The 20100-nt window shown below is 38.8% G+C and overlaps 2 protein-coding genes across 2 annotated transcripts; both read left to right on the top strand.

Annotated features, from left to right (window-relative positions):
- Window positions 1–262: 262 nt before the first annotated feature.
- Window positions 263–7274, top strand: cyp27b1 (cytochrome P450, family 27, subfamily B, polypeptide 1). The gene is made up of 9 exons (XM_067587638.1): window positions 263–605; window positions 1706–1896; window positions 2346–2536; window positions 3493–3693; window positions 4329–4492; window positions 4586–4752; window positions 4845–4926; window positions 5055–5252; window positions 5976–7274. Exons 1-9 carry the CDS (start codon window positions 375–377, stop codon window positions 6087–6089), a joined length of 1539 nt encoding a protein of 512 aa, XP_067443739.1. The 5' UTR covers window positions 263–374; the 3' UTR covers window positions 6090–7274.
- Window positions 7275–9075: 1801 nt separating this feature from the next.
- On the top strand, window positions 9076–15839 carry mcrs1 (microspherule protein 1). The gene is made up of 14 exons (XM_067587639.1): window positions 9076–9240; window positions 10101–10255; window positions 10456–10594; window positions 10697–10861; window positions 10970–11079; window positions 11206–11314; window positions 11492–11630; window positions 13135–13210; window positions 13362–13390; window positions 13644–13736; window positions 13847–13929; window positions 14057–14144; window positions 15166–15293; window positions 15407–15839. The coding sequence occupies exons 2-14, from the start codon at window positions 10101–10103 to the stop codon at window positions 15491–15493; spliced, it is 1401 nt and encodes a 466-aa protein (XP_067443740.1). The 5' UTR covers window positions 9076–9240; the 3' UTR covers window positions 15494–15839.
- The last annotated feature ends 4261 nt before the right edge of the window (window positions 15840–20100 follow it).

Below are 20100 nucleotides of genomic sequence, written 5' to 3' on the forward strand. Positions count from 1 at the left end.
GTGATCACTCTAAATATGTCAGTCTGCTTCACTATCAGAGAGCAAAGTGCTTCACAGGGGAAGAGATAAGCCTGAACAGTAACACAGAAGTCATGTATTATTTAGCCTGGAGCTCCACGTGTGCTGACTCTGGGATGGTCCGTGCTCAGCCCTCTGATTGGACACACCTTCCTGTCAACTCACGCCTTCACAGTGTCATCCCGGAGGGGCGGGGCCTGGTCGCATTTACAACCATGATTGGCCCAGAATAAGAAAATGTACAGCTTTATCTCCGCGGGTTCGAGGAGCAGGTCGCGCGTTATAAATACAGCCTCCAGCCGGATAGAATAAAATGAGCATCGACAGCCAAGGGATCCGCGTCCGGCCACCACTCCATGATCTCAGTGAGAAGGATGCTGCAGCAAGCTCTCAGAGTATCCGGCCGGAGCGCCTTCCCCCTGGTCAAGTGGATGGAGAGGTGGGCTGAGGGCGCAGCGGCCGGTCCGGAGGGGACCAAGCAGCAGCTCGCAGGGAAGACTCTGGACGACATGCCCGGACCGACGGTCGCCAGTTTCGCCTGGGACTTGTTTGCCAAGCGGGGGCTGTCACGGCTGCACGAGTTACAGGTATGATGAAGTTCAGCAGGGATGAGGAGCATCCATTTAAAACACTGCATATTGACAGTGCTTGCATTTTTAGTGGAAATGCATGTAGGCTGCATCATAGTGGACCAAGACTGATGCACATGAGGTGCAAAGAGGACAGAATGATGCATTTCTGAAAACATAATGGATTGCATATACATACAGTAGGTGGTTGTAGGAACAATAATAATAATAATAAAGAAAGAAAGGACTCCATTTTCATTTTTGACTATTTTTAGACTACTGTGAAAATGGCTTAAAGATCCCCTCCAGACATTTTTAAGACATTTAAAGAATTTGTGTCTGACATGTTTTTTCCTCAAAGAAGTTCAGTTTCCTTGTTAAAATTTCTTAAAAACACATAAGTTTACTCCTTCTCCCTCAAAAATCATTCATTCAGTTCATTTAAAAGTTTAACTACTGGACACAAGATGCCTCCTACTTCCCTGAAAAGTCAATTCTCAGTGTTTGTGCTCTGCAGGCTTCAGGTTTCTACATTGTACTTTTGTAAGTTGCATACTGAACCGCTACTAGATGTCATGTCATCAAATCATGTTCATGAACTAGACACCTTAAACTCAGAGTTAAAGTGAGCTCAGAGAAACTTTCCCCCTTCAGAAGATGAATGTGAAAACATTCTTCTGCACAGTGAAAGTCAAACATCCAAATGACGTAACAATAAGCAAAGCACAGATTTTGGTGGAAGGGGACTTTAATCTAAATCTCACCTTTTTAAGATGCAGGTGTTCTATCCACTGATTTGTAATATTCAAAATATATCAAAGAATTTCAATTACTGCTGGTCTACTGTGCAGCAGGTTTATGAAACACTTTGTAAATTAATTTAGCTGCCATCTGTCAACCGTTCTCCCAAGCAAAAAACAAGATTTGGCTGATCAAACTGCACCAACAAGTTATGGATCTTCAATGATAATTATCTCACATTAGTGGATTACAGGAAGGCGTCTTTATCTCAGCGCTGGGTTTTACTTAACTAAAGAAGAGTGCATCCAAAGATGGTGTCAATCATCTCCTAGCCTGCAGGGTTTTTTACAATGTCATACCTCTGTCTCATGTCCCAGCTGGAAGGAGTGCAGCGGTACGGCCCCATGTGGAAGGCAAGCTTCGGCCCCATCCTGACGGTTCACGTGGCCGATCCGGCTCTCATTGAGCAGGTACTGAGACAGGAGGGCCAGTACCCAATGCGCTCTGACCTTTCATCCTGGAAGGACTACAGGAAGCTCAGAGGACATCACTACGGACTCCTGACGTCGTAAGTGTCACATCCTTACCAGTTTACACTTTATGTTCAGACTTTTCCGCTTCTTTGTCAAACATTAGAAGCCCCAAATCACGAGACAATGTAAACTATTAAATATGACATTACTGATGTAAATGAAGTAACTGAGCTCAAAAACATTCACTGCTAATTCTGGAGCCATAAAGATCAAGGCAACTGCCCTTCAAAAGTGAATAGGGATCTGTAAAAGGTCCTTAGTTTAACTTCAGTGTAAGATTTCACCAACAAAAAGAAGCCAAACTTACAAGACTTTAAATTATTGACTCTCTTACTGTGTAAGATAGCCCACTGGCTGGTGTCAAGTTCTTTGCTGCATTTTCAAAGCAGAAGTTAAACACACCTTCTTGAAATGAAGAAGTAGTATGAACAGAAGCCACACTAACATGAGTGTTTGTTGATTTTTACTCTGTGTGTGTGCCCAGTGAGGGGGAGGAGTGGCAGGCGGTCAGAAGTCTCCTGGGGAAGCACATGCTGCGGCCGAAGGCAGTCGAAGCTTATGACAAAACCCTGAACAGCGTGGTCAGTGACCTCATTGCCAAACTTCGCCTTCGCACACGTCCTCGAGGCCTCGTCACGGACATCGCCAGCGAGTTCTATCGCTTTGGCCTGGAGGGTAAGGTTTGATGTGGTTTGAGGGGTTTGAGTATAATGCATCACTATAGGTTGTATCACATTATGTAAACATCGGTAATTAGGGCCAGCTGCATGCTGCAAGCAATATTATATATCATAAAGCTGACATTTCAAACATACGTGCCTATCAAAGCCTGCCCCAACATGCCCCAGTGATTTCAGAATGCCAAACAAGAAGTGACCTTTATCTCACTTTTAAGTTTTTGAGATTTAAGATATTTGGATTCCCAGCAATTTGTGATCAAATTATCTCATTTTGAGTTCTTTTGAGAGTTCAGTTAGGCAGATTGTTTGCAAAAAAATAACCAGAAAGCAAAAAGCACATGATTTAGGCCTAATATAGCTCAGATTAACTACCAATTATTGAATACAGCAATAAAAAAATGGGCTTTTCTGCACACTCATGTAAAATGGACACTGTCCTTTGGCTGTTTTCTGTCCCAACAGTTATTTCCGCATGAGTAAAGAGCAACATTCATTCATTTTCCTCTCCCAGATTTTCCCAGACTAAACACAATTTCGATCCGGTGACTGTGTTTACATGCACGGTTCTCAAACATTTACTGTTGTCAACATTACTGTATTGTTGAATGAATGGAGGCCTGAACTGTGGCCATTGATAGAACTTGACTGAACTTATGATGTGAAACTGAATTTTGCAAAAAGATACCAAGTGTCTAATTACCTATTGTATAATATTTTCTTTTTTGTTGCATTTTACACTTTAAAAAAATCCCCTTTCATCAGTCTCTTGATTACATTGTTATTGCAAAGTATCATTTAATCATAATTAATTATATATCTGTGCTTCTTTAGTATGATGCAGCAGCTTAAATGTGGTTTTATCTTCTTGTACATCAGCATTTACAATATATCATCCCTTGTGTCATGTTGTCTTCACCTTCTCATTTAACTTTTTTTTTTTTTTTTTGACAGGCATCTCCTCCGTATTGTTTGAATCCAGAATTGGCTGCCTGGATGCCGTTGTTCCTGAAGAGACAGAGCGTTTTATCCAGTCGATCAACACCATGTTTGTAATGACGCTTCTCACCATGGCCATGCCAAGTTGGTTGCACCAGCTGTTCCCTAAACCCTGGAACATCTTTTGTCAGTGCTGGGACTACATGTTTGACTTCGGTAAGGTTATTTATCATAATGATCATCTGGGTTTGGTGTCAGCATAGGAAATGTTAGCAAAACCTGTGCCCACTTTAAAATACTAACTTTAATAGTTATCAGTTCATGTTCAGAGATCACAAAATGCTTTTTTGAAAGTTAGAATATATGAAAATTATGTAATGAAAAAGAAATCTTCCAACATACAATGAACAGGGATGTTTTCAGCAGTGAAATTATAAAGAAGCTTCGATTTAGTGGAACCAAAACAAACATGGAAGTGGAACATACTGCATGTCTTTAAACACTTTATGTAACTATTTTCCCTCCGTTCACCTCAATTCTCATTGGCTGGTTGCTGGTTTCCACCCAGAACTGGGTTGTCATCCCAGTCACTCTTATCCAGACTTATCCAGATCTGAGACATCAATATCAAACATGTTTTAAAATGATCATGCTGGTCCACCACTAGATCAGGAAGCAGGAAGTCTTGAACCCTCACGCACCACAAGATCATCTGCAAAGTCGTGATGGTCAAAATGTTGCTATAATCAAACTAATATATATGTAATTTTCTCTCAGGACTTACTGAGTTCCTTTGCATCCGCATACAATACCTTCTCTGTCATAATGACCCCTAATATCTGTGCCTCCAGCTAAAGGTCATATCGACCAGCGTCTGACAGCAGAAGCAGAGAAAGTCGCCTCTGGAGAAAAAGTGGAGGGCCGCTATCTCACCTACTTCCTGTCCCAGACAGGGCTGCCCATGAAGACCGTCTACAGCAACGTCACAGAGCTGCTTCTTGCAGGAGTTGACACAGTAAGACAGATACCTGTGCCATTCTTCTTCACTGGATTCTGCTGTCAGTCCTGCAGGCTTTTTTAATCTCTGGTGCCCCCTGTGTTGTCTCAGATCTCCAGCACTATGTCCTGGTCTTTGTATGAGCTGTCCCGTCACCCTGAGGTGCAGGCCTTGCTCCGGGATGAAGTGTTGACTGTACTGCAGGGTCGTCGCGTACCGGAGGCAGCCGATGTTGCCCGCATGCCTCTCCTGAAGGCCACAGTTAAAGAAGTGTTAAGGTATAATTATGTTTTTAGTCATTTTCGTAAAGAAATCTAGTGTGAATCAGCAAGTTAAATTGTACTTACATTATGGAACTTTTGTCTTTCAGGTTGTACCCTGTTATTCCCGCCAATGCACGAGTCATCACTGAGAGAGACATCCAGGTTGGAGGCTACCTCGTCCCTAAAAATGTGAGTGTGTTTGACAGAATTAGTGCACTTTGAAATCATTCATAATGCCATTCAGTCACAGTTGAAAGAGCCTTCATACTGGCCTAAATATGAGAGTTAATGTCTGATGGTTAAATCTTTCCATCCAGACTTTGATCACTCTCTGCCACTTTGCAACATCACGGGATCCAGCAGTGTTTCCAAACCCAGATGAATTCCAGCCCCATCGATGGTTGAACAAGGACCAGACTCATCACCCGTATGCCTCTGTACCTTTTGGGGTGGGAAAACGCAGCTGCATAGGCCGCCGTATTGCTGAGCTGGAGCTCTACCTTGCTCTTGCCAGGGTGAGTTAGCTGGACTTAAAAATAGGAAGAAGAAGAGTCATTTTTTGCTGATAAAAGAGATTATTGACTAGCTTTTAACATACTAGCACCAAATCTGATGTTAATCCTAAAACTGTGAATCAACCATTTTAATGGTCAAAATAAGAAAGCAGTAAGTACACAGATAGAAAACAGCTCATTTACAGACAAACAATCTATTCGGTTAGTTAATGGTTTGAAAAAATGACTGTAAATCCACATACAATTACAGTACAGACACTCACACACTGCTTCACAGCCTGAATTTAGCAGTACATGTAATTTTCTGATTAATTGCTGAAAATCAGAACTGTAGAAGCACAGGACGCTGTGATCAATAAGTAGTCACAATGTGAGAGCTTTCATTAAAATGGAAATGAGCAACATCTGCTACATACTGCATGCACAAAGATTATCTGAAATGCTTTCTTATGAAAACAGTAAGTAATTTAGATTGTGTGTCATTAAATAATCAGAAACTGGAGTGTTTCTAACAAACAAAGCACTTTTCCTTGGAAGAAATTAACAAATGAAAAAATGGGATTTGAGATGCATATCCAGTTTCTAATTAACTACTTCGATTACTTAATAAAGGCAGTTAAGAGTCACTGCCCAACACTTAGCACATGATGAGCACTTATTGATTTTTTTTTTATTTCAATCACCCGGTTGTTAATCTGTTTTCTCTGATTCTGCTCTCATTAGATCCTAATAGAGTTTGATGTGAAGCCGGACCCAGAAGGGGTTTCCGTGAAGCCCATGACACGGACGCTTCTAGTTCCTGAAAATGTCATTAACCTGCAGTTTATCGAACGATGACCCACTCTCCCGAGCGGTTCAGTTACGTGAACGTGAACGTGAGACTCTTGGCAGCAGAGAGCACGAGCAGGCGGAGTTACCACAGGAGCTGTGAGCCCGTTGCATGCAGCGGATCACGTCAGAGCGGACCTTCAACCCTCCACAAATCAAAGACCAAAGCCCTCCATACCCGCAACCTTGTTTGTGGAGGCTGACATGTGGAGACGGACAAATGGGAGAAGGATGAGGAGGAGTGAAGGCACATCACTGAGACATTCCCCTGGGAGCGGTTTAACTCCAAATTTCAATCTGTCTCTTTTTTTTTTTTTTTAAACATAAAATCACCATTATAGCACTTATTTGCACAGAGGCCAAAAGCAAGCCAGTGATCTTCTACAATATGTTTAACAAATAGTCTTCATACTATCATTTCATCCGTAACGTGAGTCACACCATTACATAGGATTTGACTTAACATGTCGGTATTTGAAGCAGATTTCTGATTAAGCCCTCGCAAATGTGATTAAGAACTGTGTTCATATATAACACGAGCTTCCACACTCTTAACTACATACAGCAGTATCAGCGATTTCCTGTGTGTCCTGATCGTGTAAATGTTTCATTTCAGGACCGTCTGTGTACATGTTATTCCAGTTTTCCAGCAACGACATTACATGTCTCATAAAGTCTGAGATGCACAGTGCGTCATGAATTATTGAAGAGTACTAGGAGAGCTTCAGACTGGCACAAGAGCACAGTTTCTAACATCTCCAGCTCTTATTGAGATACTAGTTAGATTTTAAACATGTTGATAAAAATGTCTTTCATAAGGTGCTTATGGTGAAAAACTTTTAGTGATGGGTTCCTTTTTTTTTTTTTTTGAAAATATCCACAAAAATGGCAGCTGTTGAAAATATTCCTGTGCAGAAATACATGGTGCCACTGTTTTAAAACCCAAAACTATTCTGCACTCAGACTTTGTAAATCTGCCTGTCTTGTCTTTGAAATTTAAATGTATGCAACAATTCAACACTGCAGCACAATGCAAGTTTATCTGTCTGTAATTTTTTTTTTTTTTTACGTCTAAACCTACTATGACTGATATTTCACCGTTTTGTAAACTTCAGTATCTGAATTCTGTATTTATTCTAATTTAACATATTTTGAAACTGTTACTGTAAATGTCAATAAAAGGTTTCAAGTGAATTCTGTTGATTTTATTTGGCCTAACTCATGAGAACCATCAATAATACCACTAGTACTGTGTGCGTGAGTGTGATGCCCACTTGGCTCATTAAGAAAAATATTCCCCGCTGTCACAATTCAGCATTTAACCTTCAGTTTTAACATTAGCTGTATCAGATTAGGTCTAAATGATCAAACAACTTTTTAACTGTGGATAGTTTGATGCTGGTCAACAGCCACGTGGCACGTAGGCAATAATTTCTAAGAAATACAACACTGAGTATCAAAGTTCTTGTGTGACATGACTATCTGGAGCCATGGTGTACCAGCTGTAGGTCGATAAGTCAGACCAACCTGTCCAACAGATGGGGGGAAATGATGTTTAACCTAAAGCTGGAGATCTGCCTCCGAATAGAAATCATGTTACAATTAAAAGTTTGTTCAAAATGTGACATCATCACCCAAAGTTATGATCCAATTGTCCAATACTGACCTGAATCATTATCAGTACATATCTATAATTCTTACAGTGCTTACTTTGTCGGCTTGAAACATTTATTGCAGCATTTACACTGTTAATTTAAGCATAGTGCTGACAGTGATAGACTAGAGTATACAGTAAAAAACATCCTTCCAGTGTCCATAAAAGTGATCATTCAGTGGTTATTAGTTACACAGAAAGTGTTGATTCTTGACAAATTAGAGTATTGGCTCCCTGTTTCTACCTTTGATAGAGTCTTGTTCATGATTACAAATTCAGACTAAACTTCCCAGGGAAGCAGAAATCAACACCTTCACAATACCTTGAGTGATAAAACTTCTTCCAGCCTCCTTGTCTTGTGTAGACCTGTGAGCAATGACAGCAGGCACCATGAGTGAGGAGGATGATACAGATGAGGAAGGAAAGCTACAGTCTGCAGGTGATGCTGTTAGATACTTAGTTACTGCTGGAACATCGCTGAATTAAGTCCATTTTGTGAGACATGATGGGTTCACAGAATATGGTTCACTGTTAAAATTTAGACTAGACAGCTGTGACAGATAGGAATGTATGGCTTGAAAGAATTTTTCATTCAATCATCACTTGATTAACTCGCAGGAACTCATTCACTATGTGGCTAACACTGTTTTAATAAATAAGCTTATAATCCATCATAGCCAAGTTAGATTTTAAATAAGGAATAAGAATCCTATTGGTAACTCTTGTAAAAATTAATAAAAGTCTTCTAAGACGTTTAAAATACATGTAAGATCCAATAGAGGGAAAAAACAGATTTCCAATAGAACCAAACAGTTTTTCTCATAAAGGGGATACAAAGTCTAATAGGATTTCTAGAAATCCTGAAGGATTTTATTGGAACCAGCAGAAAAAAAACAGATTTCCAATAGGATTGAGAAAATCCTAAAAAGAACATTTTTTTCTAACAGGATTTTTAGAAATTTATGGGACTCCTTAAGGATTCTGTTGGAAAAGATTTTTTGACCAGGGCACAACAGTGAAATGAAACAATTGATAGTGCATGTACTAAGTGTCCAAAACCAAACACTTGGCCTAAGTTACTGGTTTTAAGCTTATCAGACAATTAACTGTAAAGTAACCACTTAACCAACTAACATTTTTGGACCTCTTCTTCAAAAAAGAAGAAATGTTGTGAGGACAATTTCAGTTTAAATGTTAAGAAATATTAATCTCGTGTGAAATATTCTGTGTATATCATTTGAACGGCCTGCTCTCCGGTCCACTGGGGGGCACTGTTGTACCGTAAAGCTGTTTGTTAACTGCGCTACACCCTCACAAGAAGAAAACAGAGCAGCAAAGAAGCTAATGCTAATAAGCATCCGTCAAATTCCTGTGGTCAGTTAGCCATGTAGCTACCTAAATAAACCGCCCACGTCAAGCAGCTAACAGGGTGTTGATATAGACCATATAGGCTCCATATAGACTCCCATTAACGGATCTGATATCACAACTAAGACAAACAGCAAGGTGAGTCGCAAGACAGCGTAGCTAGCTGGTCGTATTAGCTTGCTAATTAACTATCGTAAGAACGTTATGTTGGCTAAGCTAATGCTAGCTAGCCTAACAGAAACCAGCATTATTTTGACCAGATAATGTTGGCTAACCAGAAAGACTGTCAGAATTATAATGCTCCATTATCTGGGGGAAGCTTTCTTGATCGCTCCAGCTATTATTTCCGTATTAAGTATCACATATTGGAGGCAGTCGTAAAGGCCCCATATGGCTAAGGTTACATGTAAACAAAAGGCGATGATGAGCAGCCTGATCACTCCCCTGACTTATAGAAACACAAACACAGACTACTTTAAAATGGATCACACACACAGCGGTAAAGCGACATTCTGAATAAATGACTATCATTTGAGACGTATTTCGTCTGTTTATAACTTTGACGTTATGTTCATACATGAATCAAAGTTGAAATATGTTCTCATACACTGTTATTAAGATGTTTACTATAAAGAAATAAGGTGAATTATTAAAAACTGGTCAACATATGCACATGGATTCCAGGTTATTCCTCAATTTAACACTGGAAGGCTAAGCAAATCAAACTACATGTTAATGTAGAGTGTCCCTAAAGCATATGATACCCCTTACCTGCTCCAATAAGAGTTTAATTATTCGTGGATTGTACTAATTGTGAGCAACCTGGAACATGCTTAAGCTCATATTCTCACATGGATTTAGCAACCATATTAAGCCAGATAAACTCTGAAGCCAAGTTAAAGGTTCATAAACGTGACAGAGACAGGATTGATGAGTTCTGCTACTCTGAGAAAGGTGCAAATTTATTTCCTGACGTGTCTTATGTTGTGACTGGACAGATGCAGGCGGGTGACCCTGTGGTTGGTGCGCCGATGGCAGTAGCTGGTGCTCAGAGCCGGTCAGAGGACGAAGAGTCACTCGGAGTAAAAGATGTGAAAAGGACAGCGACACAAGCATTTGGCAGTGGTGTTCCCAAACGCAGAAGCTCCTCGAGGTGTGATTTAATTTGTTGTGTATTGTGTTGTTCCAGCTGTATACTAGCATAGTCAACATGGTTTCTTTTAGCAATAAATGGGAATATAGTTGTGTTGCTCACTGCTGCTCAAAATATGTGATTTAGTGTTTCTGTTGTGTGTATATATGTTTAAAGAATGAAGAATTGCTGCGTAAATGTTGCCAAAATAATGTCCTCAGGTCAATAAAGAGGAAGAAGTTTGATGACGAGCTGGTGGAAAGCAGCCTCGTCAAGTCATCCAGTAGAGTTAAAGGTCCTCCTGTCATCGAGCCTGTTCGCTGTTCAGGGAGCGAGCCTTCATCCAGTGAGAGAAAAAAGGTACATAAAGCCATAAAAGATTCCCACACAAATGCGTGATGGAGATAAAGCTTGAGACTGATGGATGATGTAAATTTTTGTGCCCTTATGTGACCCTGTTAGGTGGCGAAATCAGGAACAGCTTTGCCACCGCCTCTTACAATGGTGGTAAACCCTGCACCTATCACCAAAAGGGTGAAGAAAAGCAAGCAGCCTCTACATATTACCAAAGACTTGGGTCGGTGGAAACCTACTGATGACCTGCTGCTTATAAATGCTGTGTTGCAGGTGAGTAGTACAAACTTAACGACGCTGTCATGAAAGATGGACATTGTTCAGGAATTAACGTGACCAGTTTCTTTCTACTTTCTTGTGAAATCTTGTGTTTGTCTCTAGACCACAGATCTAACCTCTGTTCATTTGGGGGTCAAGTTCAGCTGTCGTTTCACTTTGCGGGAAATTAAAGAGAGGTGGTACGCTCTCCTCTACGATCCTGTCATCTCAAAGTAAGATACCAAGCAGGCGAAAACTTCACCTTCCCCTAATTTTTAAAATATATTTCTCTTCTTGTTTACACCCTTACCCTTTGAATTTTATTTCAATCACATTCTGTCTGTTGTCTGTGTGGTTAGGCTGGCATGGCAGGCTATGCGGCAGCTTCACCCAGAGGCCATTGCAGCGATCCAAAGCAAAGCGCTCTTCAGCCAGGCTGAGGAGGCACTGCTGGCCAAGATTGGTTCAGTAAGTGAAATTGTTTCCTGAATCAGCTGATGTGTACCAATCAAATGGCGATTCAAACGCAATTCAAAAATAAGCTGTTGTTTTATTTTGGATTACAGCATACGTTTTTGAAATACACATTTGATATTTGCGTCTTGAATTCACAAGAGGCTTTGCATTATGTTTGTCGTTAAACAGACTAGCCAGCCCAAACTGGACGTGTTCCAGGAGCTCCTGAGCAAACACCCCAGTGTCTTTCACCAATCTCGCACCCCCAAAAGCCTGCTGGTACACTGGCAGCTTCTAAAGCAGTACTATCTGCTGGATGACCAGAGTGGTGAGTTGAGTTACTCATTCAAACTCTTCGGAGAATTCACAAATTAAGTTCATTTATTTTGGCCAAATGAAACATGTCCTTTGTACTAGGGGTGGAGTTGAATCCAAATACAGTATTCCAAGAAGCACAAATAGTGGGTTTTTACGAATATTTATTTCGTATAAATATTTTCAAAATTATTTGTTTTCAGGAAGAAAAAAAACATATCAAATAACAGCAGGTCGAGACATTACTGTCTCCGTATCTCTCCTCTGCTCCGTCTGTCTCTGTGTCATGGATGTATAAATAGCTGCACGTCTGTGTGTCTGGCGGAGCCGAGCTTTGGCTGAGTGATCAGTGCAGTCGTCCATAGTCTGGGAGACCGGGGATTGATACCCAGTGTGGGAAAAAGTGTCCGCAAAATTGTTAATTGAAGAAAACTTTAATATCCTAAAATTAGAAGCATAATAAAAACAGAAACAGGATTGTTATGCCTATTTCCACTTCTATTGGAATACAAATACAAATAATTTTGCTGCCTCAACAAATACAAATACTGGGCTCTCCACACATCCCTATTTTGTACTCAGATGCATGTCAAGTATGAATCCCTTTCGGGGGCCATCCTGCAACCAAACTGTAATATCTTTATACTGGGTGTGGAATATAATTCAAATCTTTGACAGGAAAAGACACTTAAGTGTAAACATTTGCCAGTAAACAGTTGTTTTAAAATCTAAAAAAGTGCAGTATCGGGCTGTAGTCTCCTGGTCGACTGGTCGATTAGTTGGTCAATATGCTCTCGTCCGACTAAATTCTCATTGGTTGAATAATCTCCGTCTTATTTTCATAAGGAGAAAAGTGCTACATCAACAGCTTTCCAGGAGTAATCCATTATTTCCTGCGGCGGGAGGGACAGACTAACAAATTACCTGTGAAAACGAGGGTGTATTCAAAACACCCCCGATGTTTTCACAACGTTGAACTCACCCAACCTAATGGAGACTGCTGGGTCTACTGAAGATCATGTACGATTTTAGTCGACCAAGATTTTCTTTGGTTGACTACAGCCCTAGTGCAGTTACATAACAAAATGAACTGATCTCAAACCAGACTCTTCTTCATGTAAAGGTGTGTTCTGGCAGAAACGCATACAAACATTTAAAATGGTCAAACAAACTAAATTATATTACCTAAACAGACAGTCGCTATAATTGATGAGTAAACTACATCATGACTGTTAGAGGGGCTTTTTTTCTTAAAGCACAACCAGGCTTTACATCTCTTTATTGGGGTCTTAGCATGGCAGAAATTGTAGGGACTGTTTTACTGTGATTTTACTCTGACTATTTTACTTCTATTCTACTCTGATCAACATTTATTGAAAATACAGAAAAATAGAGTTTGTCAACATCTGTAATAGATGACAGTTATGATGTAAATTACATTACTATCTATTGAATAATCACATTAATAAAGTGAAGAACTCTGTATTCAGTAGTGTGTTGTTTTTTGTGTGTTACAGTCCAGCCTCTCCCTAAAGGTGACCAAGTCCTGAACTTCTCTGATGCTGAGCAGATGGTTGATGATGTAAAGTTAAAGTAAGACAATCTTTCACTTTGCAGTATTCATATAAGATTTTAGTTTGTCATAAAAGATAGTAGATAAATTATTGTCCATCTTCTCGCTAAAGTATTGTATGTCCATCAATTTTCACTGCTGATCAGTTTTTTTGTGTTTCCTTCCATGCAGGGAGAGCAGAGACGAGGTGCTGGAACATGGTAAGAGTTTTCATTATAAAGACACAAGTTGATATTCAGCTGCGATGCTTCATTACTTGAAGATTTGTCTAATGACGGCGCAGACGCCACAGTGAGGTTTAGTTCAGGTTCGAGTTGGCAGTACAATTGTTTGTTTTTACAGCCAGAAATGTCCTAATTGATTTTTTTTTTTGTTGCTGTATAACATGGATTTAAATCTTTGATCATCTTGATATTTCTTACATAAATGTTTTTACTCCTGGTTTCCTCTCAGAGCTGATGATTTCTGATCGTCACCAGAAAAGAGAGATCAGACAGTTAGAGCAGGAGTTGCCACGCTGGCAGGTCCTTGTCGACAGTATCACAGGTATACACGCTTACACTCGCCAAGCACAAGCAGATGACTTTTAAAATTATATTTGTTTCGAAGAACCCAGTTTGGTGGAACTCGGTTTATGTTCATGTCTTTGTCACCAGGGATGAGTATGCCCGACTTTGACAACCAGACATTGGCGGCACTACGAGGACGAATGGTACGCTACCTCATGAGATCACGAGAGGTAAATCATTGTATTTTTCACAAATATGATACCTCAGAAGCACCGCTGTTTGTGAGCGGGCCAATCTTATCTGTGAAGGTGTATTTTAGTATGATGCTAATTGTCTTTTTTATTCATGTTCACACAGATTACGTTGGGCAGGGCGACGAAGGACAAACAGATAGATGTAGATCTGTCACTAGAGGGACCTGCCTGGAAAATATCAAGAAAACAAGGTGATTAAACTTAAAACAAACATTGTCAGGCTGTAATAGGAAATTTAAAATAATTTGCTCTTAGTTACTGGCAGCAGCTAAGAGAATGGAAACTGCAAAATGAATTAAATTTTTTGGATTGTTTGAGCAAATGGCACTTACTGAATAATTAATTAGCATAATGATAACTTATCAGATATATTTTTGAAAGTAAACTTGCATGCAACACTATTACGGTTCAGACCAAACGTGAAGAGAATTTTATGTGTGGCACGATTGGTCTGTTTGCAGAATATAAAGACAAAATATCCACAGGAACATTTTTGTAACTCAGGGGCTATACTCGTGTTTTGCGAGGAGGAATCAGGGTCCATATTTGCTACCTCTGCTGTAGTTCCTGGCCCACCAAAAGTCCCAGGTGTTGGGGTAATACTTTCCAGGAAGTTGATCATTCAACAGTTGATGTTTAATATACATTTATGCTGCTTTGTGTCATTTTAAAATACTGTAACAGTAAAGCTGCTACCTTGACCTCAAGCTGTTAGATATGAGGAAGTTGCATGAAGCAGTGTCACAATCGTGCAGAACGTGCACAGCAGAGCGTTTGTATGTGTGACTGTTACATCTCAAAAGGTCAATGTCTGTCATGGTTTTAAACTGACATTGATTTGAGACCAGTTTGTTTCTTTTATTGATTTTATTGTCATGTTAAAGCCCTATGAGACAACATTAATGACTAAAGAAGAAACAATAAAAGTCGAAAAAACGAATTAAATTATTATTTATTAAGAATTTATCAGTCCACCTCAGAAGAGCTCTGGGAAAAAAAGAAACCTCAACTGTGAAATAACCAAAACTTCTCAAACTTTGGCAGAAAATATTGTGTTCATGTAGGATCCTTGTCAGTCATAGTAAGAAGATTATTGAGGGGAAAAAAAGTTTTCAGGGACTTTTAAAGCTTCATATTTTCAACTAGCAGCAATTAGAGGCTGCTGACAGTAAACTCAACAATCAATCATCTTGATGTTTTTGATGTTTCCAGGAATTATTAAACTGAAGAATAACGGAGACTTCTTCATCGCCAATGAGGGCAGACGACCCATCTACATAGATGGCAGACCGGTCCTGTCGGGCAACAAGTGGAAACTCAACAACAACTCAGTGGTGGAGGTGTGTGGAGGATGTCAGCCAAGCTGCATATGATTTAAATTTTAAGCGTAAATATAATATCATAATATATTTGAGTGAGACGTGGCTCTAACATACTGTATGTGTCCCTACAGATTGCAGGTCTTCGTTTCGTGTTTCTTATTAACCTGGAACTCATCTCACTAATAAAAGCTGAAGCAGCAAAGATGACACAGCAGTGAATATCAGCCATCCAGCAGGAGAATCCACATGAAGGACGTACTGGCAGGCGTATGGATCCAGGAAGTCCCTCTGTGTACAACAGTGGTTAAAGGATGCTCGTATCAAGCTCAGCAGTGCTACCAAGAATCGGACTGACAGCGGCCATGTTAACCTGAAATGTGAATTATAAAGAGGCTACAGCTAATTCCTGGAGATAGTGACAGGTTTTAGGTGATGTTTGGACATTTTCCATGTTGTAATGTAGACACTCTCATGATAGAGCCTTGTTTTTCCACTTTTTTCAGAATATTGTATTTAAATTCTGTAGTAAAGCTTTTTCAAAATATTAAACTTGTATACACATGAGATTCTGAAATTGTCTTTACAGTCCTATTCACTCCTCATCGTTAAGTTTTAACGTATTAACAAAGAACTGTTCTGTGAGAAACAACACGTCCTTGCATATGTTACTAAAAACCGTTAATGCAAAACTAGTTTTACTAAAAGCACTAATTTATGCTCAGGTGGGTGTCAGAATGGATTGTAGGTGGCTTTTCTCTCGATAACTTTGGATATTTGGCTCAAATATTTTTTACATTTTAAGATTAAGAATCTTTATATGCTCTGAAATGATTTTTATCAGTTAAAAATCAGAAAATAAAGAAAAGACCAGTTTATCTGAGCACCAATGAGTGCTACTCCCTGCACGTAAAATATTCACTGCAGATATTCAACTCACATTTGACTCAAATCCTGAAATGCTCAAGGGAGTGCTTAAAGATCCTGGTATTATAAATCAGTTAAAGGCTCTTTTAGCCTTATCAGAAAACAGAAAAATGGTGATGCATCAGCTATGTTTGATCAGATCTCACTAAACCAAAGCAGTTTGGAGGTAATAGGTCAGTCTCCTGTCAAGCTGAGGATGGGGAGACTACCAAAGTCTACACAAATTTATGTCTATTTCTGACTTTCTCTAATATATATTTTTCTTATGAATCACTGAAGTACATTTTCCAGCCTGTTGGCTTTTTGTTACAAATAGGCGAAATGACCTGCAATCTCTTTCATTGAGCTGTTCATAACTGCATCTGCAGTTGTACATTAACGGGATTCGTGATCTGAATCAACTGTATTGTCGGTTATATACACATTACCAGTAGGTAGAGCTAGAGAGCCCAGCAGTGACAGACAGACCACAGAGGCAATATTCTATGTTTTATTATGCAGATAAGTGATAGAATTTCTTTACAGAGAGGAAAGTTCACTACACTCTGTCTCTGCATGACACTAATTCATCTTTCACTTGATTCATTGACCTACAATTCTGAGAAATGTTATTTCAGGGTAATTGGTCACACAGATAGAAAAAAACTACACAACCACAATATATGCAAAAACAATGACCAGTAACATAGCAACCAGCAGAAACATAGCAACACATCAATCAGAAACCTGGATATTTATGAAGGATATGTATGAAATTTATTGCTCTGATTGTGCCCGACAGCACAACCTACGCACAAAAGGCGTATCGTTACTTAAATATTTATTTAAGGTGTGTCTTTAGTTAGTACGTGGAAATGTACCTGCTGGCTTAAGGAATTGTTTTATCTAAAATGTTTCATTGAGCAACAGGATGTTCTTGTCCATTCATAAAATGTACTTCACTAACATGAAGGTGTCAGAGGTAGGTGTCATGTACATGTAAAAAACAATATTTGACAGAATCCTCACATGAGGGCATGTATGAAAGTGCACCGAGGGGGTTTGGAAAAAATGTCATCAAAACACAGACAGTGCAGTCCAGTGAATCAGTTGTTACTATAGCAACTAAATCCTAAGTACGTGCCTCAGGTTATGTTTTGACTGCATTCTCCAAACATGGCAAAGCTCACAATAGCACAGTTTAAACATGGGGGAAAAAAAGAAAATCCCTCAGCCATATTTTACACAACAGTGACCAAATCCAGACACATTATCTTGTGATATTCTGCTATATAAATATGTGAGTTCAGGTTACCAGCTGTTCAGCAGGAAACACCTAAAAAACATGTTGCATCCAGAGAGAAAAAAATTAAGCCAAGAGCACCTGATAGTTTAGTGTCAGGACTGTATATTGTTTGAACAAACCAGTTGTTTGCTGAATTTGCGGTAATCCTTTAACTTTTGTGTCAGTTTTCCTGCAGCTTCTGTTAAGTTGGTGGCACACAGAAGAACAGGAGGAGTTTGAGTGTGAAATATCTGCAAGGTGTGACATTTGTTGAATTCTGAGTCTTTATCACTTCCTTTTCGATACTAATTACTGTACGGCAAAAAGGAATATAAACAGGAACTCTTCTGATGTCCACCATGACCACTTGGAGGAGAGAAAAGACTATTTTAAAGAGGAAAAAATATCAAATAAATACAGTTTTATTGTACTTTGTAGATTTTAGCCAAATGTGCACTATGTAACATCAATGAATCATTACTGCATTCCATTTAATTAACAAAAATATATTTACTATTAAAAAATCTATACATACTATTAAGATCATCATTGAGAAGACGGCTACTGGCAGCATTATACAATGAGATGGTGCAACTGTGTTGGATTATAACAGTAAGGGAAAATTGTTTTTTGGTGGAAAATGAGCTAAAGATGACAAAATTGCAGCTGGAAAGGTCTAAAATCAGACATTTATTCTCTTCGGGATAGAAAAAGAATAAATAAATGCACATGTGGTGGCAACATTTGAATGAAAGCAATTGGGTTTATGGGAAACGTAGTCTTAATTTTGAGAAACAGTGAATCAGGCTTATTTCTAAGTAGGTTTGCACATGCAAGGAATTTGCCTCATGGTTGTGGTGCATAACAATCAAAATCTACACAAAATTTATTCAAAATATATTCTAAGTGAAAAGAGCTGTTATAAGTTTAAATTGAAGAAAATTTAATGTGCAAAACATTGACCAGGAATGTAAATATGTTCATGGTGTAAACAGCATTTGCAGTGTGTAAGTAAAAATAACAAAACCATTGTTTTAATGTACTGCACCGAGTTAGATGTAATGAGTAATAAAACCCACAGATGCACAAATGTTAGATTATAAGATTTTACGTTAATGTAACGTGTAGTGTCCATTGGTGGGTCAGGAGTCTGTGGGGTCCCAGGTCTTGTTGATGAGGACAGCTCCACTCGAGGTGTGAGATACAGGATTAATCTGCATCTTTCCAACCAAGCATCACAATACAAAAACCGCATGATATTTATATGGTTATATTTACGTCTAACAGTTAATAGTTGTCATATTATTCTTGCTGTGTGCACTTATATTATTATTATTACTGCTGATTTTGTGCTGTTGTTATTGTCAAACACATCTTCAATTTTCACTCATGGCAGCGAGTCACATCTCCAACTGTGTTATGGTCAAATTGCACTACTTTGGCACAATATGCACATTAATGACGATTAATTAGTGCAATAAAGTTTCCTGATAAAGACTTCCTCATTCACTCCTGTTGATAATGACAAAAGTTTCTGTTGGGCCTCTGTTTTTTTACACAGTCAATGCAATATTATACATTACTCTGTTGATAATGTTGTGGTTTATTCAAACTTTTAATCCTCTTCCCCGTCTGCATGTCTGTTTATTGTGTAAATTCGGGTGCATTCAGAAAGTGTGAATACTGGAGGAGACGAGGGAATGAAGAGTCAGTAAACTGGAGCACGTCCAGACTAACCTGCTGTGAAGCCTTTGGCAAAAAATGTACTCTGATAGATTCTTTGTTTGGTGCAAAAAAGAACATCGTCATATAGGCTATATTTTAGAGCTGCAAAGATTAATTGATTAATTTTGAACTATTGAATTACTATTTTGATATTCAATTAATCAGTTTGAGTATTTTTTTAAGAAAAAAAGAATGTGTGGGTTGTGGACTGTTGGTTGAAACAACAGAAAACATTTAAGGACATTATTTTGGGCTTTGGAAAACAGTGATCACCTTTTCTTTTTCTTTCATCATCATCATCATCATCATAAAGCTTTAGCCAGTAAACAATTTTTCTTACATTAATTAAATCATTAGTGATAGATTATACTTTTTTTTTAAAGGTTATTAGGAGCTGGTACCGACTAAACTACTATTGTGCAGTGGTGGAAGAAGTATTCAGATCCTTTACTTAAGTAAAAGTACCAATAAAACTATGTAAAAATACTCAGTTACAAGTAAAAGTCCTGCATGAAAAAATGTAAAAGTACATAAGTATTATCAGCTTGATGTAGTTAAAGTATTGCAGTCAGGCGCCTCCAAAGGGTCACCAGATAAATCTGAGGGGTTGTGAGATGATTAATGGGAGAGGAAAGAAGAAGAACAAAGTTCTGATACACAAATCTGTTCAACATCATCAATCATTTGAACATATTTTCATTATTGAAATGAAACCATGTGAGAAGTTGAGAGGGAAAAATCACTATTTGGTGAAGCTGCTAACAACTCATAGACATCTGAAATGTGACCCCAACTACACACTGCTTTTTGTAAGACATCCAAAGCCAAAAAGGTTGGAAACCACTGGTTTAATCTTTAACAATGTGTTGTATTTTAAAAGCTTGTTATATTATCAATTGTGTCAAATCTTCA

Source organism: Thunnus thynnus, chromosome 4 (genome assembly GCF_963924715.1).
Source record: "Thunnus thynnus chromosome 4, fThuThy2.1, whole genome shotgun sequence".
NCBI lineage: Eukaryota > Metazoa > Chordata > Actinopteri > Scombriformes > Scombridae > Thunnus > Thunnus thynnus.

Bases quoted from the DNA above. Each gene is read 5' to 3' on its own strand.
- mcrs1 (XM_067587639.1), top strand. From the start codon at position 10,101: ATGCAGGCGGGTGACCCTGTGGTTGGTGCGCCGATGGCAGTAGCTGGT. The intron at 11,080-11,205 runs GTAAGATACCAA...CTGTGTGGTTAG, and splicing joins TACGATCCTGTCATCTCAAA to GCTGGCATGGCAGGCTATGC. The intron at 11,631-13,134 runs GTGAGTTGAGTT...TGTGTGTTACAG, and splicing joins TCTGCTGGATGACCAGAGTG to TCCAGCCTCTCCCTAAAGGT.
- cyp27b1 (XM_067587638.1), top strand. From the start codon at position 375: ATGATCTCAGTGAGAAGGATGCTGCAGCAAGCTCTCAGAGTATCCGGC. The intron at 3,694-4,328 runs GTAAGGTTATTT...CTGTGCCTCCAG, and splicing joins GGACTACATGTTTGACTTCG to CTAAAGGTCATATCGACCAG. The intron at 4,753-4,844 runs GTATAATTATGT...TTTGTCTTTCAG, and splicing joins ACAGTTAAAGAAGTGTTAAG to GTTGTACCCTGTTATTCCCG.